The following is a 26,697-nucleotide window of genomic DNA, read 5'->3' as shown; positions in this document are numbered from 1 at the left end:
TACTGGATGGGGCGCATTGGTGGAAACAAAATTGTAAAAATAAAGCATGAAATACTTGGCACTAAAAATGCGGTTTTATATATAAACTAAAGTAAACAAAAGTGCACGTTTATCGCCACATCCGTAACGACCCAAGCTATAAAAAAAAGTAAACACGGCAAAAAATGTTCAAAAGGTGTATACAAAAAAAATAAAAAAATGGTATCACTAAAAATGTCACTTTGAACAAAGAATGCGGCCCCCCAAATTCAAATTCTTTTCCATGTGCGGCCCATATACCCAGCCGATTTGAGACCCCTGGTCTACATCATAGTCAATGTCCCTGTCAGCGCATACGCCTGAATCCTGTTTTTATGGAGGTCAGGACGCGAGTCCTGATGGAGCTCAGTGGTTAGCACTGTACTTTTCAGCGCTGGGGTCCTGAGCTCGAATCCCACCAAAGACAACATGTGCAAGGAGTTTGTATGTTCTCCCCATGTTTGCGTGAGCTTCCTCCCACACTTCAGAGACATACTGATTGGGGCTCACAATCTAAATCCCCTATGGGGACAGCAATGGTTATGTCTGTAAAGTGCTGCGGAATGTGATGTGATATATAAGCAATGCATAATGAATATATAAACGTAGGGTAAAACGTGATGTGAACCCTGCCTAAGGGCACTTGTCATTCAATAATAAACGTGTCATTTTTGTGATAATTTAAAGGGGTTTTCCTAATGTGTCTCTAACAGTAACCGGAGTTTTCTCCAATTTAATGTTGAGTTAACCTTTTAGATGCTGATGTTAATTTTTGCCTGTGGCATTGAAATGGAGCAGTTGCCAGTGCCACTGTCTGGGCTACTAAGAAGAGCATGATTTACGCAAAAAAAAAAAAAATAATAAAAATTGATATGTAACATGTGGTATTGCTGTGTACAGAAGTCTGGTATCTCCAAATATATACTCAATGTTTTATATAGAATGAGACTCCTGAGGCAGACTGGCTGCATTACGTGCCCTATGGATATTCATCACAACGGCCTTGTGCTGGAGCAATGGAGGAATAAACCAGTAAATGTACACTAAAAGGCAAAAAAGTATTAGATACTGCTGATGTAAGCGGCTCAGAAAATCTGTTTGATCCCCACACCAATGATCTCATGTCTGTTTTTCAGGATTGTTGAGAACGGACAGGAACGTGTTGAAGTTGAAGAAGACGGTCAGTTAAAGTCCTTAACAATAAATGGTAAGGAGCAGCTGCTACGCTTGGATAACAAGTAAATTCAACGCACGCATGTATCAGAAATATTAACCTAAACAAGCGCCATTTGTGGATTATCAGGAACATTTTTGAAGAAATCTAAAGAACTTGTCTGTACGTATTCTAAGACATAACTAAAGGAAGCTCGTGGAGAGTTTCTGGTATTTGTCATAGACTCTCAGTTCAAATTTGGGACCACGCTCGTAGGACCATACACATTCTTTTTTGTTTTGTTAATATATTGTTTTCTTCCTTGTCTTAATATCGTACATTTCTGTATGCACTTTAAGCGTTTACCTTCAAACTGCCGGAGAGGATCTTGCTTTGCAGACCTCTGTGGTAGCAGAAGGGTTAAACAAGAAGTGAGCCGTGATATTTCATTAGTGGTTGAACGAAAAGTTCACTAACTGCATGACATGTTTTACTCCATTTTGTATGAATTGTGAACCAAGTGTTAGCTGTCCTACCCGCTATTAATCCAACTTTCCCAGCAAAACATGTGTTACTATACGGACTCCTTCATCTTCTTTAAAGTAGAGGATGCGGAACGACGACGGATTTCCACGTTCTTTATTTTCAGGTTTGTTTTCTATTTGTGCATGAGTGCTGACGGTTCGTTTTCTGAACGGCGTTGTGTAACTTTGCTGAGCAAGAGATGACTTTTTTTTTTTTTTTGTCATTTGCTAAAAAGTTGGATTTGAATAAATGCTAATGTTTGTAGTGCATTCTTTTATTCCTGGCACTTGTAGCATTCTTGTGTCTGTGGGTACTTTTGGTCACGTTCACACAGATGAGCCGGCACACGACTCCCGCACTGATTAAAATGGAAAAAAAAAGGGAATTTCTTCCAAGCCAAATTCCCGGCTGCATTCTTTACCACTCGCTTTTGCTTCTCTTGTGTGATCTTCTCAACTCCGAACCGCAAAAATGGAGAAATCTTGTTTGTAATAAAACTGCATGGTCTGAGGAATCCCATTCCTTCACTGTCCCTACACAAATGAAGGAAATCTGAATTTGTGCATGTGCAATTCACCGGGCATGTGTGCAGGGGAACATTATAGCATATGGGTTTATTTACAGTACATGAGGAAGACTCTTTTTTATTTCATGTTCTTGAAAAATTGCAACCAAGATTTTTCCATGTTCCCTGCTTCAGTTCTTTAGCATATGAGCTCACCTTTATAGCTGTCCAGTCACGACACTAATATAGTGCTAGGGTCCATACAAATAAGGAAATATTTAGTTGTTCTCGATTGGAACCTTCCCCGTCAAGGAGCGTTTTAAAGGGTTAAAGCCGACCTTGCAGGACAATTGTATATATTTTTTTATGCATGTATTTGTGCTAAAGTTTTTGCAGTTCTGTTTCATTAAAAAGTTTGCACAATTTGCCTTTTTACAGACTGTTTACTGCACATTCAGCTTTGATGAGGTCTGTGGTTGTAAGTCAGCTAAAGGAGCTCCAAAAAGGACAGATAAAAGTTTACAAACTATCCTGCTTATCCTCTTAGTGAGCTCACTAATGGATTCTCAGTTACCTCATTCTGCAGCCAGTAACAAGGCAACACACAGCTATAGAAGGCAATTGGTGCAAAACTTTTAATAAAGCCCAAATGCAAATTTTTTTTTATTTTTTTTTATTTTTTTTTTAAAGCCCCAATTACATGGAAAAAAAAAATTGTCCCCAAAAGTGGTCATCCCCTTTATTGTAGGCCTGGCACAACTTTATACATTTAATAGTGACTGAGCTCAGAAATGTAATGCTGATATTGCAGGAAGAACCCATTTAAGAAACCAGTAATGTAATAACTAAATTTATTTAGGAATTCTTCAAATCTAGAAATATCGTTCCAAACCTTTTCTTTTTCATTCTGCCATGGTTGTATTATAACATTGGTAATATTTCCAATCAGTCAGTTTCTATAAATTCCGTTTTACTGGTTTCTTAAGACTCCCAATAGGTTTTACTGCTGCGTCTCATTAGTTTTGACCATGTAAAACTGCTGACCATGCCACACAGGAGAGGTGTTACTGTACTGTCTTACCAGAACGCATGAAACTCCCTCAGACAGTGGTCTCTGAGGCTGAATTCACACACCCGTGTTTGTAACTGATGCAGGATGGATGGCGTCCATGTGTAGTCCTTACACATCTATGCATTTGGTGTTAGTTAGGCAAGCCTACCCTTTTTCTTTTTGGTTGGGCACTATTGCCTTTACTGGTCAGGGTAAAGGTTGTAGAGTCCTTCCATGGTTAATCCCATTTTTAGAAATGGGTATTGTTGGAACATGCTTGTAAATACAATTTACAAATTTTTACTATTCTTCCGATCAAATTTTCTTTACAGCTTGTTGCCATGGAAACTGACCACCTCTGGAAGACAACAGAACATGTGCAGTGCTCACAAGCTGTCTTCTGTTGATTTTGTAAGCACTGTTTGAAGCGGCCATGTTTGCTGGAGAACATTGATACCTCTTAATCTGGTCAGCTTCCACACAGTGCTTACAAGCAAGTCGACATCGGTGGTCTGTCTCCTAATCAACAAGCTGTAAACAAGTGTTATTAAAATTTGCAGCCATTCTATAGTAAGCTGAAAAAAATAAAAATAAAAAAAGTGCTTTTTATAATTACCCAGCACTATCCATCTATGATGATGGGAATAACCCTTTAAGGGATCTTTCACACGTCAGTGTCTGGTACATGTGGTGACAGTTTCCACATTTACTGGAGACACTGACACACGCAGACCCATTCAAACCTATGGGTCTGTGTACATGTCAGTGTCTTTCCACGTACTGGGTGTCCATTTGCTCCACACTTTGACATGTCTGTTTTTTTTTTTTATACACACTGCACGGTCCGCAAAATGTCTCATGCTGAACACACACAGATAACATCTGTGTGACACGTACCGGCGCCTGGGAATCAGCGGTACAGTTAGCGCGGTTTCAAAGTTCTGGGTGCTGAACGCTGCCCTCATCATTGTCCCTTGCGCTGTGAACAGCACCAGCAGGGGACAGTGTTGGGAGTAGTAGTCTGCTGCCACAGTGTCCATGTGTAAAAATAAGAATAATAAAATCCTTTATACTCACCTGTCCGGAGATTTCCCCTGCTGTAATCCTTTGACTGCTGACTCTGGGAAAATGAGCCGCTCCAGCGAGCGGGGCCCTGCAGTGAGCGGAGCTCACTGAGTGACCGGATACTGCTCCTGAGCTCAGCGCAACTCTGGGGCTAGCTCGCTGGAGCGGCTCATTCTCCCTGGCTTCTTGGCTTCAGAAGATTACAGCAGGGGACAATAAGGATTTAATTATTCTTATTTTTACACATGGACACTGTGGGAGCACACCGTAGCAGACTACTACTCCCAACATTGTCCCCTGCTGGTGCTAATCACAGCGCGAGCAAGGGACAATGATGAGGGCTGCGTTCAGCACCCGGCACTTGGGAACAGCACTAACTGTACACTGAATCGCAGGCGTTGGTACATGTGTTCCTAATGCGGCACACGGATATCTCCGGTACGGGTTTTTCCGCTACCGGAAATATCCAGACGTGTGAAACCGGCCTAATACAGAGCACCTCAGCTTTAGGGGCCATATTCGGGGCACTTATAGGTGTGATGCGTACTGGAATCAAGTTTGGCTTCCTTATTATTGCTGCTGCCAGAGCTCTACACAACTCCTATCTCGCACAATCTGCAGCTTTGCAAGGTCCAAACAGTTTTTAACGCCGTGTATACGTTGACCTGATTCCAGGGTTACCCCTCCATGCAATATACATATCCTCCCTGTTCTGTGGGTCCTATAGATCCATATGTAAAGATAATGTGGAATGACGCTCACATTGTACACGGTTTGGCACAAGCATGGGTTATTCTGTTTTCACACAAAGCACTATGACCATCACTGTGTGTGGTTACTTTTAACATCATGTTTATTTATTAATGCATATAAAGGTGTTCTAAATACAGTACAGGTAAAGATGCCCCTTCCTAGCGTTTATAAAGCACCTGAGAACAGGGCCCTACAGGTGTTGGCTATATTTGAAGTCTTCCATGCACTTTGCTCTAGGAGTCATTGGTTATACCGACCACTGATCAGACTGTAAAGGAGGGAAAGCTCGGGAGTACACAGTGTTGTTCTTGGTGCAGTAGATGGGCATTAGGGTATGTTCACATGGAGATTGACACTTTTTTTTTTTTTTTAGTATGCATTGTGTCAAAATCCACATAAAAAAAACACAATACGTAATCTGTTTGCAACAAGCTTCCCATTCATTTGAATGTGACACCAAACTTGTCCTGCACACTACAAGCTTTTATTTTTTTCTGAATTTTTTTTGTACACCGTTTTTTTTTTTTTGCAGCAGAAAGTCATTCAAAACAAAACCATATTAATACACCCTATGTTGTAATTAAAAGCGCATAAAAAAAGAGAAATTCATCAAAACAGCATAAAAAAAGCCATGTCCTGTTAAACCACACAAAAAAACATATATGTAAGAAATATATATTTTTTTTATAAAAGCAGTTTTTAGACAGATTTTTCAACCAGAAAAAGCAAAATCCAAGTAAAAATAATTCTGAATATACCTTTTTACTTGAGCCTTTTGTTCAAGTAAATGCCTTTAAATAATATTAAATTGTGTTTTCAATCACTAGATGCACCCAACATTGAGAGCTGACATGTAATATACCTTGATTCTCCATGAGCCGTCTTAGCGAAGGCAAAAACACATAACTGAAAAGTACTTCCCACTTCAAATAAAGCAACATTTGGGATCATATTGGTCCATATTTGGTCCATGTTCTTGGAATTATGGCAAACACATCTGGCCGCGGCTTCCACCTTTCACTCTGCACTTCCATCATTCAGAGCTTCATGCTGTGACTGCTGATACTCAGGAGAGTGGATGTCACTGATCAGATAGTATCACCTATGTGCATGATTTCTGTTCACACTTTCACTCTGCTCTAACACTGAATAGTTATGAGAACTACTAACCCTGTATTTCTATCAAAAGCCTGGAGTTTTTACTTAACACAAGAGGGAGCTTTATCAAAAGCACTGCAGGGAGAGGTAGTGCAGTTGCCCATGGTGGCTATCAACATCCTGTGTTTTTTGCTGGCACGATATTGCGTTGCCATGGATGACTGCTCTACTTCCCCCTAGTATGGATAAATCTCACCTATGCATTTTTTTTCCCAAGCAAATGGTAACAAGCAATGATTAAATCTTATATAAAATCTATTTTTTTTTATTATTATTATTTGCTACGTATAATTGGCAACTGATTTTTATTGTCATTGAACCTTCTACTTCATATAATTTGCTTCGTCCATCCCTTCGCCCATGTCATGGTGCCATACCTGCGGCCACAGCTATATCTCATGTCATGATTAAATGGGTTGTACAGTAAAGGCCACGGCCCTTAATAGTTTGGGCTGAGCTGTGATACCTGACACAGCCTAAAGCCACAGCCGCTTCACAGTAGTCCATAAAGAGACCATTCCTTATCTTTAGTGACTGATTTCTAAAAACTAAAATAATACCCGCTTGTAAACCATTTGCTTGTATATCAAACCTTTACTGTTCCCCTTTTTTTAACAGAACTTCTCATCAGATTCCTGGTCGTACACTCGCTACTAGTGTTGAGCGATACCTTCCGATATCAGGAAATATCGGATTGGATCGGGCCGATACTTTTTGAATATCGGATATCGCTGATTCCGATACCGGAAACCAATGCAAGTCAATGGGACACAAATATCGGAATGAAAATAAACCCTTTCTTTCCTTGTAGGTTAATTCTACATGAAGGATAACAACTAACAATAATGTAGAATGTATTGGGGGAGGTGGTTGCCCAAATCGATGGGAACAGTGCTCACATTGAAACATGAAAAGCCGGCAATTCAGCAGCGGCATACACCGGTACCCGACAATTTATAACAGAAAGAATAGAGCTTCACACATAGATTAGATAGATATTATATATGTGACTGACATATTTCTAAGTACAGTGACAGTGTTGGTTACTGTACTTGTCATTTAGTGTTAAAATAAAGGATTTATTAAAAAAAAAATTGCCGTGGGGTTCCCCGTAGTTTTAGTCTCTAGCGGAGGTTAAGCAGACGGCTGGGGCAGATGTTTGAACCTGGGAAGGGGGTAATACCCATGGAGCTTCCCAGGCTACTAATATCAGCCCCCAGCTGAATACCTAGCCTTTTACTAGCTATTAAAATGGGGGACCCCAAAAAAAAAATGACATGGGGTCCCCCCTATTTTAATAGCTAGCAAAGGCTAGGCAGTCAGCTGGGGGCTGATATTAATAGCCCAGGAAGGGTGCCATGAATATTGGCCCCCTCCCAGGCTAGAAACACCAACCGTCAGCCGTCCCAGAAATGGCGCATCCATAGGATGCGCCAATTCTGGCACTTAGCCTCGCTCTTCCACGCTGCCCTGGTGCGGTGGCAGTGGGGTAATAGGGCTGGGGTTGATGTCAGCTTATAATGCCAGCTGACATCAAGCCCAGGTTAGTAATGGAGAGGCGTCTATAAGACACCCCCATTACTAACCCCATAGTCAAAGTTAAAAAAAAACACAAACACCCAGAATAAAGTCCTTTAATTGAAATAAACACACAATTCTTTATTGTTCTAAATTAAACCATACTTACCTTCACGGTATTACCCCCTTCCCAGGCTTCAAACATCTGCCCCAGCCGTCTGCATAACCTCCGCTAGAGACTATAATTACGGGGAACCACACGCCAGTTTTTTTTTTTTTTTTTTTTTTATAAATCCTTTATTTTAACACTAAATGACAAGTACAGTAACCATCACTGTCACTGTACTTATTAGATAGAAACATGTCAGTCACATATATATCTAATCTATGTGTGAAGCTCTATTCTTTCTGTTCTAAATTGTCGGGTACTGCTGCTGAATTGCCGGCCGGCTTTTTTTAAAGAGACGGTGCATGAAAACACTTATTTTTTAAAATAAATCCTTTACACTAAATGAGAAGTACAGTAACCAACACTGTCACTGTACTTAGAAACATGTCAGTCACATATATAATATCTATCTAATCTATGTGTGAAGCTCTATTCCTTCTGTTCTAAATTGTCGGGTACCGGTATATGCCGCTGATGAATTGCCGGCTTTTCATGTTTCACTGTGAGCACTGTTCCCATCGATTTGGGCAACCACTGTAATGCCACAACCACCATGGCTGTGGCATTAACGTCTTAAAAAAATATTAATTCCTGCTATTCCATTTAATTGTAATGTAAGGGAGATAATGTAATGTCAGCGCTTGAGCAGGAGAATTCTCCCACGCTGGGATGGCATTCTGATGACAGGCTGGATCGCAGCTGAGCGCTGCCATCCAGCTTGTCATCCTTCAGAGACACTGCAGAGCGCAGGCATTATGGGAACTTCCGATTCCGGTATTCGATATTGTAAAAGTATCGGAACTCCGATACAGCGAATATCGGTCGATACCCAATATTTCAGTATCGGAATGCTCAACACTCCTCGCTACGTGATTGTTTCATTCTGAAGTGTTTCGTAGAAGACACATTTTGGAAAGTCAATCGGGCACTACATGTCTCCGATGACTAGTCTGATGTTGTCCTTGGCGGCTTCTCGATTAAGAGGCTTCTTCCTTGTGTGCTCATAGAGAACTGTCGGGGCAGTTTCAGATGACCGTGATAATTGGTCAACCTCCTGGAAATATATGAAGCTATCCAGCTTGGGTCAGGAGATATGCGGCCAACCTGTGCATTGTGATCCGACATTGGACCCATTATCACGGACATCTGAAAAAGCCCTTAGTCAAATAAATCTGGGTGTGAAGAAGTTTCTCAATCGTTCTTTTCCCGCGGTACGGGCATCAGGAATCTGAAGACTGGTTCATTTAAAATTCTCCCAAGATTACCCACGTTCTATGGAGACCAAGATATGCTACGAAGCAAAGGCTTAGCTCTTCAATGTCATTGGTTTGTGACTTTTCTTCTCTTGCTCTGCAGATTTTTTTTTTTTATGTCTCCCTATATAACTAAATGTTGCATGTGAGTTTTGGTCAGGACTGCACGTTTCCTCTGCACATTGCATCATAAAGCCACAGCAGCGGATTTCACCCCTCCGCCGTTGAATGTGGTAAAATCTGCAGCAGCAGAAAGCAAGCACATCCTGTGGATTAATCAGATCTGCACCATGCTCCTATTTACACTCAGTGGATGAGATTTGTAAGAGCTATTCCACTAGTCTGTTCACTTTTCTTTTTTATGATGATGCCCTGATGTTCACATATTGTGGACGATGCATAAAAAAAAAAAAACTCCAAAAATCTAAGTAAGCTATTAAAATGAGCCAACCCGATTCCCACACAGCACAGATGATGTGCCACCACAGGAAACTTCTGTATAGATTGCAGGGCTGGAGTGACACTGATGGGACCCACGGAAGCATTTATTGGAAGATCGCCTTTGGAAATAAACTATAATTTTTATTCCCTCTATATAATCATGTTGAAAAGCATATAACAACAGGTGCATAAGTTGTCAACATCCATTCTTCCCAATCTTGCCAAGCATGCCTGATTTACAAGAGAGGTGGTAATTATTTATTGCTAGACACCCCTGGCACCAGCTGTTCTCCAAAGATGGTAGATGTTTCTTCCACTAATACTTTCTTTCCTGGGAGAGTCAGGGCATCTGGTATACATTAGCCCATAGTTGTGTATGGCCACCTTTAGGGCATGGTGGCATGAACACAACTGTAAGGGAATTTGCAGCAAATCTACTTTTGGGCCACATTTTTAGTTCCCATTGGAACTCTCCTTTAGAGACCCATCAAGAGGACAAGTCAGTCTTTGAAACCAGAGGAGCTTTAAAAAAAAAAAAATAATAATTTGGGGGGCCCTCTGAGGTTTTAGCGGTTTTGATGAAATTTTTTTATTTTTTTTGTGGTTTATATAAATCAAATATATTTGATATATACAAGAACTTGTTAAACTGTCATTCAGTTTTTACCCCCCCCCCCTTTAGAATATCTGAAAGCTTTGATTGCTTAGGGACCCAGTACAGGTGCTGATTAAATATTGGGCCTGTGGTAATATGCATTTTTTAAGCAGTGCTTGAAGAGTACCTCCTCTCCCTACACAGAAAACCTGCTACAATACATAATCTTGCTGCTTTTGATGCACATACAGGTGCTTCTCACTAAATTAGAAGATCGTCAAAATTTAATTTATTTCAGTTCTTCAATACAAAAAGTGAAACTCATATTATATAGAGTCCTTACAAACAGTGATCTATTTCAAGTGTTTATTTCTGTTAATGTTGATCATGGCTTACAGGTAATGAAAACACAAGTCATTATTTCAGTAAATTAAATAATTAACAAAATACACCTGCAAAGGCTTCCTAACTGTTTAAAAGGGTCCCTTAGTCTGTTTCAGTAGGTTCCACAATCATGGGGAAGACTGCTGATTTGACAGATGTCCAGAAGTCAGTCATTGACACACTCCACAAGGTCCCACAATTCCAATTTTCATTTGGAAATCAAGGTCCCAGAGTCTGGAGGAAGAGTGGAGAGGCCACAATCCAAGCTGCTTGAGGTCTAGTGTGAAGTTTCCACGATCAGTGATGGTTTGGGGAGCCATGTCATCTGCTGGTGTAGGTCCACTGTGTTTTATCAAGACCAAAGTCAGCGCAGCCGTCTGCCAGGAAATATTAGAGCACTTCATGCTTCCCTCTGCCGACAAGCTTTTTGGAGATGGACATGTCATTCTCCAGCAGGACTTGGCACCTGTCCACACTGCCAAAAGTACCAATACCTGGTTTACAAACAACAGTATCACTGTGCTTGATTGGCAGCAAACTCACCTGACCTTAACTCTATAGAGAATCTATGGGGTATTGTCAAGAGGAAGATGAGAGACACCAGACCCAACAATGCAGACGAGCTGAAGGCTGCTATCAAAGCAACCTGGGCTTCCATAACACCTCAGCAGTGCCACAGGCTGATCGCCTCCATGCCACGCCGCATTGATGCAGTAATTGATGCAAAAGGAGCCCCGACCAAGTATTGAGTGCATTTACTGAACATACATTTCAGTAGGCCAACATTTCGGATTTTAAAAAACATTTTTCAAGCTGTTGTTATAAAGTATTCTAATTTACTGAGATAATGACTTTTGTGTTTTCATTGGCTGTAAGCCATAATCATCAACATTAACAGAAATAAACACTTGAAATAGATCGTTCTGTTTGTAATGATTCTATACAATGAGTTTCACTTTTTGTATTGAAGAACTGAAATAAATTAACTTTTTGATGATATTCTAATTTAGTGAGATGCACCTGTATAGAATATAACTGGGAACTGTCTTAATTCTTCTGCTCTGTAACTTGCCATCCACTCTGAGTTGCTGCATCCTCTTTATTAGTGTTCAGCCAGCACATTAGGTGCCGGATCTTAATAAGTTCCAACACCTAATGTGCTGGCTGAACACTAATAACACATGCTTTTTTTTTTGTTTGCTCTTTTTTCCAATTGACCAATGGCTTGCCTGCCCTGAACTGAATGTTCACATCTACCGTGCCTGTTTTTCAGTCTCACTTCTACCCTCACTGCCTTTTAATCTGTTTTATTGTCTATTGCTAGATGGACTACACTTAACAGGCAGGGGACAGCAAATTAGATAGAGGGAGAAACCAAGCTGCGAACACTTTTTTGAAAGACTTATTCACAAAAAAAACAAGTTATTCACTATCCATAGGAAAGGAGATAACTTGCTGATCACTGAGGGGCCGGAGTTTGGGGCTCTGCAGCCTCGTCCTGAATGGATCGGAGTGTGCGCCAATGCAGCTATGCTACATGTATTGTGTATGGGGCTAGCCAAGCGCTGCAGCAGTTTCATAAACAATAAATGGAGCAGAGGCTGCTCATGAGTGGGATGGGGCTGTAGAGCTCTGATCTCAGGATCACTGGGTGTCCTGGTGGTCGGACCCTCTTCCCCTGCAATCAGCAAGCTATTCCCTAGCCTATGGGATAAAGTTGTCTGAAAGCACAGTAACTATTTAATGAATGCCTTGTTCTCTGCTGGAAATGCGTTTCCTAAGCAGCCCATGTGACACATGCTTTTATAATGGTGCTGAAGGGAATGTGCAGTCCTATGTTTTTCACATGAGCTCGTCCCCTGCTTTCAGTGGAGGCCTAGTGATCTGCTTAGAAACAATATTAGTAAGTGACGCGCGTCAGACAGAGGCTCAGTAGCGTCAGTGTAGTTCAAGCAGGAGGTCCACACTCCTGCTCAGTGTGGGATATTCAAGCAGCTGCGATGTTGTCAAGAGACTAAAAACGGAGCAGCAAATAAAACAAAATCCAGCAATGCAATAGAGGTAAGTCACTTTTATATTATTAAACTGCAGAGGGAAACAAAAGGTAACAAATTTCATATAGTCTGACCCATCTCTCCAGCTGGTGTATGAAATAGCGACTTTATTTTTTAATTTTTACAGATAGTTTCACTGTTACACTAGACATGTGGTTGACCTACTTTTTAGACTGTAACCTGTACTCTAATGTTCTGTAAATGGCATTGAAAGGGTTGTTCTCTTTTTATGTTGATGACCTATCCTTGGGCTAGGGTCACACGACCGTAGTCCCCCTCTCTCTTCCCCCTCTGTAGTGCTGCTGCTGGATACTGCAGATTTGCCCTTTTTTTTTTAACTATATTTTTATCAAACCATTTTTTTTTTTTTTTAGCTCCCTTCTGTGTCTTGAATGTGTTTGATCACATATACCACAGTATTGCCATATGTAGTTGTATTGACTGCTTCCTATGAAGCCCTGCCACAGACTGTGCTTCATAGGGGGGGCCAACATGGCAGCGATTTGGTTAGGCTGCCATGGTACTAATCCATCAGAACCTACCAATCGCTTTGGGGCCGATTGTAGCCAGGCAGGAGCGTATCGGCAGTTCTGCTATTTTAAATTGTGCTGTCAGTGATAGACAGTGGTTTTAAATCCTTAAACCGTAGCAATCTGTGTTTGCTCTGGTCACTACAGGCAGATGCCGTCTGTGTAACACAGCTGGCATCTGTTTTGTATGGAGCTGGCTTAAGTGGGTAAGGTGCGAGCTGAACATCTAACAGTGAAGCTATGTATAGTTACGTCATAGCACAGAAAGGACTTATGTTGCTGTAAAATCCGTTTACCTTCTCGCTTGTAGATACAAGCTATTCCAACTTTAAAATATGTAATTGAAGAGGCTTTACACTTTTTCAGACAACTCCTTTCCACATGCATGGTTTATTTGAAAAGAAACTGTGAATTTACTCACCCTCCCCAGGTCCAGCGCGGAGTCACTGCCACTGCTCTGGTTGTCAAATAATGACTGGCTGCAGTGCTGTCGACAGGATATCAGTGAGTTCTGTTGCCTTGCCTGAGTAGCACAGTTTTATTGTTTGTTTTTTAAACAAACTGGAGCTGGTGTATGGGGTTTTTTTTTGGGTTTTTTTTTGAAAGTGGAAAACCCTTTTAATCCCTAAAGGGGTTTGTACAATGTTTCAACATTTGCAGGAGATTTGCCCCATTCAGTGACAGTAGCAGAAGCAATGTTACCATAACTTCTCTGATTAATAACATGATTTATGTATTCACTGTGCACCAGACATACAGAGAGGATTTTATAAAATTTCATCCAGATACAGAATTTGCAGTGTACATTGGTGTCGTGGATTTGACATCCACAGCATGTCAATTTATGATTTTTACCTCTATTTGCAAAGGTTGAAATCTGCAGATTTTTTTTTCGCCGTAGAAAATCCACAGTGGATATGTGCTGTGTGGATGTTACCTCTGTCATCTATAGGCTGCTATAGAAACTGTTTAACAGACACTTATTAAAGAAAGACCTATTAACCCCTCTGCCCCCGAGGGTGGTTTGCACGTTAATGACCGGGCCAATTTTTACATTTCTGACCACTGTCACTTTATGAAGTAATTACTCTGGAACGCTTCAATGGATCCCCCTGATTCTGAGATTGTTTTTTCGTGACATATTGTACTTCAGGATAGTGCTAAAATTTATTTGATATGACTTGGGTTTATTTGCGAAAAAAAAAACAAAACGGAAATTTGACACAAATTTAGAAAATTTCGCAATTTTCAAACTGTAAATTTATGTCCTTTAAATCAGAGAGATATGTCACACAAAATAACAAATAACATTTCCCACATGTCTACTTTACATCAGCACAATTTTGGAACCAAAATTTTTTTTTTGTTAGGAAATTATAAAGGTTAAAAGTTGGCGATTTCTCATTTTTCCGACAAAATTTACAAAACCAAATGTGATGTGGTCCCTAAAAAAAAAATAGACTTTGAGAGGCCTTTATGACAGAAAATACCCAAAAGCGACACCATTCTAAAAACTGCACCCTTCAAGGTGCTCAAAACCACATTCAAGAAGTTTATTAACCCTTCAGGTGCTTCACAGGAATTTTTGGAATGTGGAAGAAAACTATGAACATTTAATGTAAAATTTGATTAAATAACTAGCGGCCGCCATGTCGCGTTTGGGGAGCCCCTGATGGGTCTAAACAGTGGAAACCCCACACAAGTGACCCCATTTTGGAAACTAGACCCCTCAAGAAATGTATTTAGATACGTGGTGAGCACTTTGAACTCACAGGTGCTTCTCAGAATTTTACGTGGATCTGTAAAAATTAAAGAAAAAATTTCCCACAAAAATGTTTTTAGCCCCCAATATCTTTATTTTCACAAGGACAGCAGGAGAAAATGGACCCCAAAATTTGTTGTGCAATTTTTCCTGAGTATGCCGATACCCCGTATGTGGTTGAAAACTACTTTTGACTAGAAACACGAAGATGCACAGCCAGTATATAGAAATGGGGTGCTCCGTAATGTATAGGCTCTGCACAATAAATAGAAAAAAAAAGGATACATGCACACCCAAAATAAGTATTCAAAATTTTATTACAAGCAAGACGTTAAAACCTAACATAAAATCAATACCATGATTGCAGATATGGAATACAATAATATACACAAGAACAGGAATGTATCAAAATAGGATAATAGATCAATAAGGTTCACCAGAGGAAAATAGTATTATTATTGCACCAAGCCCAAATTATGCTTGTAATAATATTGCACATAGAAACTACTACATTTCAAGCCCCAATGTACACATGGTATGTGATCATACACAGCATCAGTACGTTAATAACAATATTCCATCAATATAATGTATATGGTGTAATAAGCCTGAATAGATTACATCAATACTTCTATCACATACAAGAATCGGTAAATAAATAACCGCTATATATATGCAATACATGCAGCTCCCTGCATATATAATGAATGAAATATTAACTGGCTGGAAATTAACCTCCCAATTCTATAGTGAGTTATGTACAATAATGATGATTATCATCAAGAGGAACAAAATAATCATGAGCAATATGCAGAATCTCCAGAGCTCCCACCCTGCATATCATGCCAATTTGCCAGAAAGTCATCAAATATACCACATGGGAGCCCCCATCATATCTGCAATCACCACCTCACAAGCCCACGCGTATCACTGCACACAGCTGCTTCCTCAGGGTAAGTGTGGAGATGTATCTCAGGTATCCAACATTTTTATACACAATTAAAAGCTAAATACTTACAGGTGGTGTGCCCTCATCAAGTGGAAGGCCAGAGCCAGCTTCGCAATTGCAGTCAGAATGGACTGCTAGATCAATGTACTGATGTGGCCACCATCAGACGCCCACCATGCTCATGTAAAGCCAGATATGACGCATGGACCATTATTTTGGGTGTGCCCATAGTTAATGTATCCTTTTTGTCTGTTTATTGAAAGCTACTTTTGAGGCACAGTGCAAAGCTCAGAAGGAACAAAAGCGCCATATTGGAGCTCATATTTTGCTGGGCTGGTTTGACGGTGCCATGTCACATTGGCAGAGCCCCTAAGGTGACAGAACAGCAGAACCCCCCCCCCCCCCCATAAGAGACCCCATTTTACAAACTGTACCTCTCAATGAATTCATCTAGGGGTGCAATGAGAATGTTGACACCACATGTGCCTCACAGAATTTTATGCCATTGGGCGGTGAAGAAAGAATAATTACATTTTTACCACCAAAGTTTTGTTTTAGCCCCATATTTTACATTTCACACTGGGAAATGGGTAAAAATGGCACCAAAATTTGTCATAATTTTTGCTGAATGTAGAAATGCTCCATATGTGGCTGTACAGTACAGCTTAGCCACATGGCGAGACTCGGGAGGGACGGAGCGCTATTTGCCTTCTGGTGCACAGATTTTCCTAGAATAGTATGCAGACTCCATATACAGAACTCCTAAGTGCTAGAAGAGCAGAATCCCCCTCAAGTGACTTCATTTTGGAAATGATACCCATTTGGGAATTTAACTACATGGGTAGTTTTGCGGAAACAAGCTGCAGTGGATGTTGCTGAGTGAAAATTGCAAGCTGCCCTTGTAGTGACCTGTACGTTGTGCCCAGCTCGTGCTTCTGGAGACATGTACCCGTAAATTAGGCGGGCTTTCATCGCTACACAAATGCCAAACATGTGGACGCTAACTGTGGTTTAGGCACACTGTGGGGCTCAAAAGGGAAGTGGGGTTTTGGGAGCACAGAATTTGCCAAATTTCTTTTGGGGTCCATGGACCATTTTGCTTTTCCAGAGCCTTTGTGCTACTAGTAACGTGGAAGCCCCCTATATTTCCGTTAACAGATGTACGGACCTGAGTGGGGAATTTTTTTGTGGATTGAGTCGAAGCTTTTAATGTGATCCAAAATGTTATGTAAAATGTTCCCATTTATCCTGTACTCTACGCTGAGCACTATCGGGGTTTCCATTTAAATCTAGTGACGTACTTCAGATGAAACCCCCGAAGGATCCAGTCACTAATGAGGCCGCAGAGTTACTCTGGACTCTGTCTGGCCTCTGTTTAGCCGTGTCCTTTTTTTCAGAGGTTCACTAAACTGTGGCCGATGGCACTTTTATGCACGCCTGATAAAAAGATAGACACCATGGGATCATAGGCCAGACTGCGTCCACGGTGCCTCCATCTGCTTCATTACAGAGAATCTTCTGCCGGGGGTTCTGTTTGAATCACGTATTTTACAAATTTACACGGAAACCCCGGTGTAAGCGCAGAGCACAGGATAAATGTGAGCCGAGCCTTACTGCGATCTTTCGGAGGCAGAATGAACAACCGACCCGAAGAATAAAGCTGCCTTATTAATTTTACCACACGCGGAACAGAATAAAAAAAAACAATTCCTGAATTGTTGGTTTTTGTTTATTCTGCCTCCCAAAAATCGGAATAAAAAATGATCAAAAAAGTCACGTGCCTGAAAATGGCACCAATAACCACGTCAACTCATCCCGCAAAAAACAAGCCATCAAATGACTGTCTGCCAAAATCTGGAAAAATTATAGCTCTCAAAATATAGCGATGTAAAAACTAGATTTTACAAAAAATGCGTCTTTTAGTGTGTGACAGCTGTCAGTCATAAAAACCCCATATGATTCTGGTATCGCTGTAGTCTCACCGACCCGAAGAATAAGGTCGTCTAATCACTTATACCGCATGAGGAACGGCGTAAAAAATAAACTCTCAGGTTAGGGTTGTGCTAGGGTTAGGGCTGGGGTTGGGGTTGGGATTTTTTTTTCAAAAGTAAGAAAAAAAGATGACGATATGGCGACTAGTGTTGAGTGCAAGTGCTCGCTACTTGAGTTTGCATCGGGTGTTCTGGTATGCATTGAGTATCGTGGGTATTTGAGTGACATGCTCGAGTCTCCGCCCCATATGCTTCACGGCCCAAAAAACTTTGCGGGGATTGCCTACCATGCACGAGCGATCCCCGCATGTTTTTTTTTGGGTGTCTAATAATCGTGAAACATCCGGGCGGGGACTCGAGCATGTCACTCGAGCACACGCAGTACATGGTGCATACCTGAGTACCCGATGCAAACTCAAGTAGCGAGCACTTGCGCTCAAGACTAATGACAACTTATTCAATATGATGACCTAATGTTATCAAATTCTGTGTCGTACCTCTGGGTTCAAAATGTTCACTATACACCTTAATAAAATCCTTGAGGGGTATAGTTTCCAAAATGGGGTCACTTGTGGGGGAGCTCCACTGTTTAGGCACATCAGGGGCTCTCCAAACGCGACATGGTGTCCGCTAACAAATTGAATGGAAAACAGGCTCAAATTGTTAGCGGACGCCATGTTGCGTTTGGAGAGCCCCTGCGTGCTTAAACTTTGGAGCTCCCCCACAAGTGACCCCATTTTGGAAACTAGACCACCCAAGGCACCTATCTAGATGCATAATGAGCACTTGGAACCCCCAGGTGCTTCACAAATTGATTCGTAAAAATGAAAAAGTATTTTTTTTTCCACTTTTTCATTTTTACGAATCAATTTGTGAAGCACCTGGGGGTTCCAAGTGCTCACTATGCATCTAGATAGGTGCCTTGGGTGGTCTAGTTTCCAAAATGGGGGAGCTCCAATGTTTAGGCACACAGGAGCTCTCCAAACACGACATGGTGTCCGCTAACAAATTGGAACCATGTCACGTTTGGAGAGGCCCTGTGTGACTAAACATTGGAGCTCCCCCACAAGTGACCCCATTTTGGAAACTAGACCATCCAAGGCACCTATCTAGATGCATAGTGAGCACTTGGAACCCCCAGGTGCTTCACAAATTGATTCGTAAAAATGAAAAAGTGGAAAAAAAAATACTTTTTCATTTTTACGAATCAATTTGTGAAGCACCTGGGGGTTCCAAGTGCTCATTATGCATCTAGATAGGTGCCTTGGGGGGTCTAGTTTCCAAAATGGGGTCACTTGTGGGGGAGCTCCAATGTTTGGGCACACAGGGACTCTCCAAACGCAACATGGTGTCCGCTAATTATTCAAGCAAATTTTACAATCAAAAAGTCAAATGGCGCTCCTTCCCTTCCGAGCCCTGCCGTGCGCCCAAACAGTGTTTTTTCCCCACATATGGGGTATCTGCGTGCCCAGGGGAAATTGCACAACAAATTTTGGGGTCCATTTTTTCTTGTTACCCCTGTGAAAATAAAAAAATTGGGTCTAAAGTAACATTTTTGTGAAAAAAGTTAAATGTTCATTTTTTTCTTCCACATTCCAAAAATTCCTGTGAAGCACCTGAAGGGTTAATACAGTTCTTGAATGTGGTTTTGAGCTCCTTGAGGGGTGCAGTTTTTAGAATGGTGTCATTTTTGGGTATTTTCTGTCATAAAGACCTCTCAAAGTGACTTCAAATGTGATGCAGTCCCTAAAAAAATGGTTTTGTAAATTTTGTTGGAAAAATGAGAAATCGCTGGTCAACTTTTAACCCTTATAGCTCCATAACAAAAAAAAAAATTTGGTTCCAAAATTGTGCTGATGTAAAGTAGACATGTGGGAAATGTTATTTATTAAGTATTTTGTGTGACATATCTCTCTGATTTAAGGGCATAAAAATTCAAATTTTGAAAATTGCAAAATTTTCAAAATTTTTGCCAAATTTCCATTTTTTTCACAAATAAACGCAAGTGATATCGAAGAAATTTTACCAAAATCATGAAGTACAATATGTCACGAAAAAAGAATCTCAGAATCAGGGGGATCCATTTAAGTTTTCCAGAGTAATTACCTCATAAAGTGACAGTGGTCAGAATTGTAAAAATTGGCCTGGTCATTAACGTGCAAACCACCCTCGGGGGTTAAGGGGTTAACAGTGCAACACTGTGAGCTTAATAAATACGATCATACTCCATTTTCACCGAGCACTTTATTCTTGATGTAAAATGTTAAAAGTGGAATTTCATGTTGTTGGGGTCTCTGTTGCCTTTTTATGGCAATATGAAACTTCCCTGTTGGTCTCTTTAAATGTCAGCAATTGCAACATACAAAGGTATGTAACGTGCACAACGGCAGTAGAAAACACATGGGCTGTGCATTATAAGCAGAATCTAGGGGCACCAGAGGGGACGTGGCAGGACGAGGTAAACAGACATGAGACAATCGCCCTTGCTTGACCACTGCAAAGTTCTGAAAGATGAGAGCACAGCACGGTGATTAGCTGGCATCTTTCCCCTTACAGCTGTAAGCCCTCTTTGACCCTATAGTTGCAAAATTTGCTACTGTTTATTGGAAAATTATTGTGCCCTGTACAGATGTCTTGTCTAAATCTAGAGGAAACCTGAAGTATACCTGCTGGGACTGTGTACGTGGGATAAACGTTCAAAATCATTAAAGGGAATCTGTCCTTTCCAAAAATCAAAGCTCAGTGCACCGTTGCGCCGTCCTTTTACTTCCTTCTCTCCTTACCTTATGTTGACTGACATCGCTTGCTTTTGAGCGCTGCTGCAATTGAATTTCCAGCTTTGCAGGCACAGGGTCAGTGCAGGTGTGCTCTGATCTTTCTCCTGTCTGCAGGGCCGCTCGCTGTACACAAGATCACACAGCAGGTGTGAGATGGGAAAGCACCTGCTCTGCTACTACAGGGGCCAGGTGTGTGTGCACACACCATGGCAGTATGTGCACACACCATGGCAGTGTGTGCAGGTTCTCATCCCCCTCTCCTGTCGGCATCGGGCTGCCGCTACTATTTGATCCTGCATGCCGCTGGTGTACACAGGAGCGTCGGATGAGTGAGTGATGCGCTGACACTGTTCTCTTGGGTTCTGTAGTTAGTGCGTACATGGCTGGGGATTCAATTCAGGCAATGATCCAAAGTGAGTGCTGTCAATCAACAGAAGAGGAGGTACACTGAGCTCTTGGCTATGCCAAGGTGAACATTATTAAAAGTAATAAAAAACAAACAAAAAAAAAAGCAATGTTGCCGGCAGACAGCTGGTACACAATTTTCGATATTTCTTGGCTGGGCTCTTGTTTCCGCCACTTTTTGTTAGGTTTTCATGTTGAAGGTGCACATAGAATTGTACCCTGTTGTCTATCTACCCAAAGTGGGCTGTAAAAAAGCAAACACTTCCTGGTTCTGTGGAGTAATCTGGTGATTCACATGATCCCACTCACAGCTCTAAGGATCATGTGATGCAGTCTGCAGTGCTTCTTTATAATCTGAATATTGTAACAAGCCAGTTGAAAATGTTTACGCTATGTTTACCATTAGCACTTGCATGAAAAATGACCGACTACCTCCAGCAATGGTGCCGTGCACCGGCTAAGTAGTGTGGCAGCTGGTATAGGGGTGACCTGGCGATAGAGACCAGGTCCAATTTATTCTGTCTATTCTGGGTGATGCTAACAAAAACGGAGGGAGCACTGTGTGTAAGAAATGTGTAGTCTCTCTTAGAAATAGGAAGGGGTTTCCGCGTTCGGACCCCTACTGATGCAATCTTCTGTCAGCAGTTCAGCATTTTTTTTAATCTTTATTTGAAGTCAAGCTTTTTCCTTTTGTTCTTCAAGCTGTACTAAACTGTGATGTTAGTGGAGTTGGAAGAACACGGTTATAGTTTTGTTATCAAGGCCCCTGACTAAAAGTGAAAAACTACTCCTTGCTAAGAGTCTCGATGTCTCCCATGTGATTTGTGTATATACAGCAGAGTCTCGGTGTCTCCCATGTGATTTGTGTATATACAGCAGAGTCTGTGTCTCCCATGTGATTTGTGTATATACAGCAGAGTCTCGGTGTCTCCTGTGTGATGTATATACAGCAGAGTCTCGGTGTCTCCTGTGTGATGTATATACAGAAGAGTCTCGGTGTCTCCTGTGTGATGTATATACCGTGAGGCAGTGACCGGGATCGTATATGAGGGACGTTATATATCCCCAGAATGTGTACAGAGACCTATTAAATCCATTGGAGTGCATTGCAGTCACAGACACACCTGCGGCTGCAATGCAGGAATGAAGGTGAGCAATGACCTGGTCAGGCTATCTGGCTAAGGCAGATTAGTAAATCCCGGCAGGGCCTTCATTTCTTGGAGGAGGCTACAGGAAGGCAGTGGGGCGGCCTCCTCCCTCCAACCCGGGTTTTCCAGTGGCTCTTGCCACAGGTCCTTTAAAAACCCTGCATTAAGGATTAGTGTTGTTCAGAGTTGGGACCTGCTAGGAGCATAGCAGGAAAGCTCTGCAGGACTGTGTGTAGCTGAAACTACGCCTGGGAAGGCTCTGCACCTGTCAGGCTCTGAACGGCCCGGCGCGGCCATTGCCCCCGGCAACCGTTGTTTATGGACTCATGTTAACCCGGCTGCGAACCGGAGGAGTTTCTGTTTTTCCGTGTGTTGCTGAATAAAAGCGGTTTTATGGTGGACTTGCTTGGGTCACTGCCTCAGTTACTGCACGGTGTGAACACCGCCGCCTTACAATACAGAAGAGTCTCGGTGTCTCCTGTGTGATGTATATACAGCAGAGTCTCAATTATATTATTGGAGTATTCTATTAATACCACTTTATATAATTTGATTTATGAAACTGTCTAACAGAAAGCAACCACAGCACAGCTTTTATTTTGTATTCTGTTCTGGTAAAATGAAAGCTGCTCTGATTCCTATGGGCAGCCAAGGCCGTTTTTTTCTTTTACTCAGTTTACAAGTCATCACTATGGGTATGTGCACACGATGCAGAAAATTTCTGCATCATTTCTGCATCTCCCTGGCAGAAAAAACGCATGCAGATTGTGCATGCGTTTTTCCTGCGGAATACATGCTTATTCACATGCGTTTCCGCATGTGGATTGACAAGCGCTTTCCAGGCGATTTTAGCATCACTTGGAAAGTGCTTGACAACTAGGTCACACTATATAAATCCATGCAACAGGCATGGATTTATATAGTGTGACCCGAGAGAGTGGTAAAAATAAAAAATAAATGTATACTTTACCCTCTGATGGCCCGCGCTGTCCTGCTCAATCCGTTCTCCCTCGCCGGCAACTTTGAATTGAAAGACCTGCCGACGTCAGCGTCACGTGACCCGTCACATGACTCTGACGTCAGCGCAGGTCCTTCAACTCACTGCAAAGTGCCGGGAACCAAGCAGGAGCGGAGCGCGGGCCGACAGAAGTTAAGTATACATTTATTTTTTATTTTATTCTTTTTTTACAGCTTTTTTAATGGTACCTGGGTGTGGAGGAGACTCTCCTCTCCTCCACACCCGGGTACCATCCGCATATTAGAACGCACCAATAACGCAAGTACAAATGCAGTGTTGTGGAATTGGCACGTTCTAATGCAAGTCAATGGCGGCGAAAACGCCGCGTTTCCGCAAAATTAATGGACATGCTGCGGAAAAATCCGCATCATGGGCACAGCACATGAGGATTTCAATTGGGGAACATTGCTGCCCTTCTACCATGCGTTTTTAATGCGTTTCCGCAGCTGCAAAACCGCCGCGGAAACGCATTAAAAACGCATCGTGTGAACTCAGCCTTACAGTGAATCTGTAGCTGAATGGTGGGGTTTACTGAGGGACAGGAAGGTGGAGCTGGGAGGGAAGGTGCCTGAGAGTCGAGGGGTTTTGATAAGTAATTGTCATCTTGCAGTTCACAGGAAGTTACAGACTGACTTACAGTCTACACATTAGCGCTTGTACTGGACTGGTTGTCAGACTGTAGAAATGTTTAGATATAACTGAGATGGAATGAAATACATTTCACAGCTATAATATTGATGGTGTGTAAGCATTATATGTGCCAAAAGAAACCCAGAGTGCTTCTTTAAATCTGGTTCCGTTACCTCTTTGTGATAGGAAAAAAGTGCAGATGAATGTTTTCTTTCAGTATAAACCTTCAATGCCGTATTAATACAGACACTTTGATTTAGTCTTACTTCATGTGGGTTGCTTTTAAAATTTTATTTGAAAGGTCTTGGTGACATTTTTGCTTTAACGTAGGCGTTTAGAAGAACAAAACAAATAGCGTGCTACTACATTAAAATGATGAGCTGTGTGTACTGTTTATACTGGGCTTTAAAGCATCTGACATCATTTTTAGAAGATCGTGTGTGTTATGTTGGATATATGTTTACGACCTCCACTTTTGGCCATTTTAACCACAAGCTTGGGTTTACCATGTAGTAGTAATTGCCAGCAGGGCCGTGGAGTCGGTAAGCCAAACCTCCGACTCCTCTATTTCCATGACAGACTCCCTCATACATGGCTCATGTGTAAGTGATAAATTTACTGTAGCGCAGATTCATCTCAGCTAAAAGTCTAGACCCTTAGATCAGGAATAGGACAGACATTTATTGGACACTTCATAACTTTCCCAAATTCTTATGAAAAAATATTCCCCACAAACTGCATTGCACTACTGTACCCAATTTATTATATATTTTAGGAGTCGGTCCATTTTATACCGACTCCACCAAAATGGACTCCGACTCCACAGCCCTGATTGCCAGTACCATACATAGCTCACCTGCGCTGCCTCCAAAATGCTGCTTTCTACATTACAAGCACAGTGGATGGGATATATAGAAATCCCATTCCCACTGTGGTTCTTCTTAGTGCTGCGTAAACTCACCCGTAGTGTGGATTTACGATCCGCAGCATGTCAATTTCTGTAATGGAGACGCAAGACCAATTGAATGGCATTAAATTAAGTGGATCTGCATGTACTGACAAAGTGTGGCATTAGAACGCAGCGAAAATACTATAGCCGACCATTTTGAATAAGTTAAAGGGGTTGTCCAGGCTAATGGGTTTTGTTGACATATCCTTAGGATAGCTTATTGCTGATGACCTAGCCAAAGGATATATCATCAATTTCTGATTGAGGGTCTGACACCTCGCACTTCCATTGATCAACAGTTATCTGCTCCAGATATAAACAGTGATTAGCTCTGCAGTGCACAGCTCCATCCAGCTTGTAGTGGCTGCTGCGTGTACTGCAGATGGTGCTTATTGGCTTGAATCAGGGCTGAGCTGCAGTTTTAGACAGCAACCACTACACAGGGGAGGAGTCCTGAGGAGATAATTTGCATATTCCCACTGCATTTTGGGGTAAGTGAAGAGTCTCCGCGAGCTCAAAGAACACTGGATTTTGGCTGTTGGAGCTGAAAAGAGGACATCGGTAAACCAGGGGAGGAGTCCTGAGGAGATAATTTGCATATTCCCACTGCATTTTGGGGTAAGTGAAGAGTCTCCGCGAGCTCAAAGAACACTGGATTTTGGCTGTTGGAGCTGAAAAGAGGACATCGGTAAACCAGGGGAGGAGTCCTGAGGAGATAATTTGCATATTCCCACTGCATTTTGGGGTAAGTGAAGAGTCTCCGCGAGCTCAAAGAACACTGGATTTTGGCTGTTGGAGCTGAAAAGAGGACATCGGTAAACCAGGGGAGGAGTCCTGAGGAGATAATTTGCATATTCCCACTGCATTTTGGGGTAAGTGAAGAGTCTCCGCGAGCTCAAAGAACACTGGATTTTGGCTGTTGGAGCTGAAAAGAGGACATCGGTAAACCAGGGGAGGAGTCCTGAGGAGATAATTTGCATATTCCCACTGCATTTTGGGGTAAGTGAAGAGTCTCCGCGAGCTCAAAGAACACTGGATTTTGGCTGTTGGAGCTGAAAAGAGGACATCGGTAAACCGCGCGCCTACTGGCGCGCACATTTTGAAGCTTTTTTTTTTAAGCTTTTTTCACTGTTTTCAGAACATTAACAATAAGAGCATGGAAGAGTCCAGGAGCCATTTGGTGAGCTGCATATCCTGCTACATGTTCACAGACTTGCCAGTGGAAAAGCCAAACTTCACATGCCAGAAATGCAAGCTTGTGTCCCTGTTGGAGGAAAAGTTGCGAAATCTAGAAGAGAGGTTAACTACCTTGAAAATCACTAAGGAAGGTGAAGAGTTCTTAGACAGAGCAGAATTATCTCTTCATGATTCAGAAAGAGAAGAAATTCGAACTGCACCTGACGAAACAGAGGAATGGAAGCATGTGACCCACAGAAGCAGGAGGATCGAGAGGCAGTCAGCACCCATACTGCTCAGGAACCAGTACCAGGCTCTCACGCAGGAGAACCATGAAGAAATACAGCAAAATAAGACTTTGCCAGCAATGAATAACCTTGTAAGCCCTCAGAATCCTCCTGGATGGAGAAAGAAGAATGTTGTGAAGAAAAAACGGAGAGTGGTGGTCATGGGGGATTCCCTGTTAAGAGGAACAGAGGCCGCTATCTGCAGACCAGACATAACCTCAAGAGAAATGTGCTGTCTTCCAGGAGCAAAAATTAAAGATGTGTCTGACAGGATATCAAGACTCTTCAGACCTACAGATCACTACCCATTCCTGCTAATACATGTGGGGACAAATGACACCGCAAGAAAGGACCTGGAAACCATCTGCAGTGACTTTGAAGACTTAGGCAAGAAAGTGAAAGAATTGGGAGCGCAGGTGGTCTTCTCATCCAT

The 26,697-nt window shown here is 41.9% G+C and overlaps 1 protein-coding gene across 3 annotated transcripts in view; it reads left to right on the top strand.

Annotated features, from left to right (window-relative positions):
* DNAJB6 (DnaJ heat shock protein family (Hsp40) member B6) overlaps nt 1-26,697 on the top strand; it is a 115,464-nt gene that overhangs the window by 48,435 nt on the left and 40,332 nt on the right. For all 3 annotated transcript variants that reach the window (XM_073677687.1, XM_073677686.1, XM_073677685.1), the window contains one exon: nt 1,155-1,225. In XM_073677687.1, coding sequence (XP_073533788.1) covers nt 1,155-1,225 — 71 coding nt within the window. The remainder of the gene's footprint in view (nt 1-1,154; nt 1,226-26,697) is intronic.

Source organism: Phyllobates terribilis, unplaced genomic scaffold, assembly GCF_046119375.1.
Source record: "Phyllobates terribilis strain yellow unplaced genomic scaffold, ASM4611937v1 Scaffold_4__5_contigs__length_816908805, whole genome shotgun sequence".
NCBI classification, from domain to species: domain Eukaryota; kingdom Metazoa; phylum Chordata; class Amphibia; order Anura; family Dendrobatidae; genus Phyllobates; species Phyllobates terribilis.
Note: the sequence above shows the minus strand (reverse complement) of the source record. Positions and strands in the feature narration are given on the sequence as shown.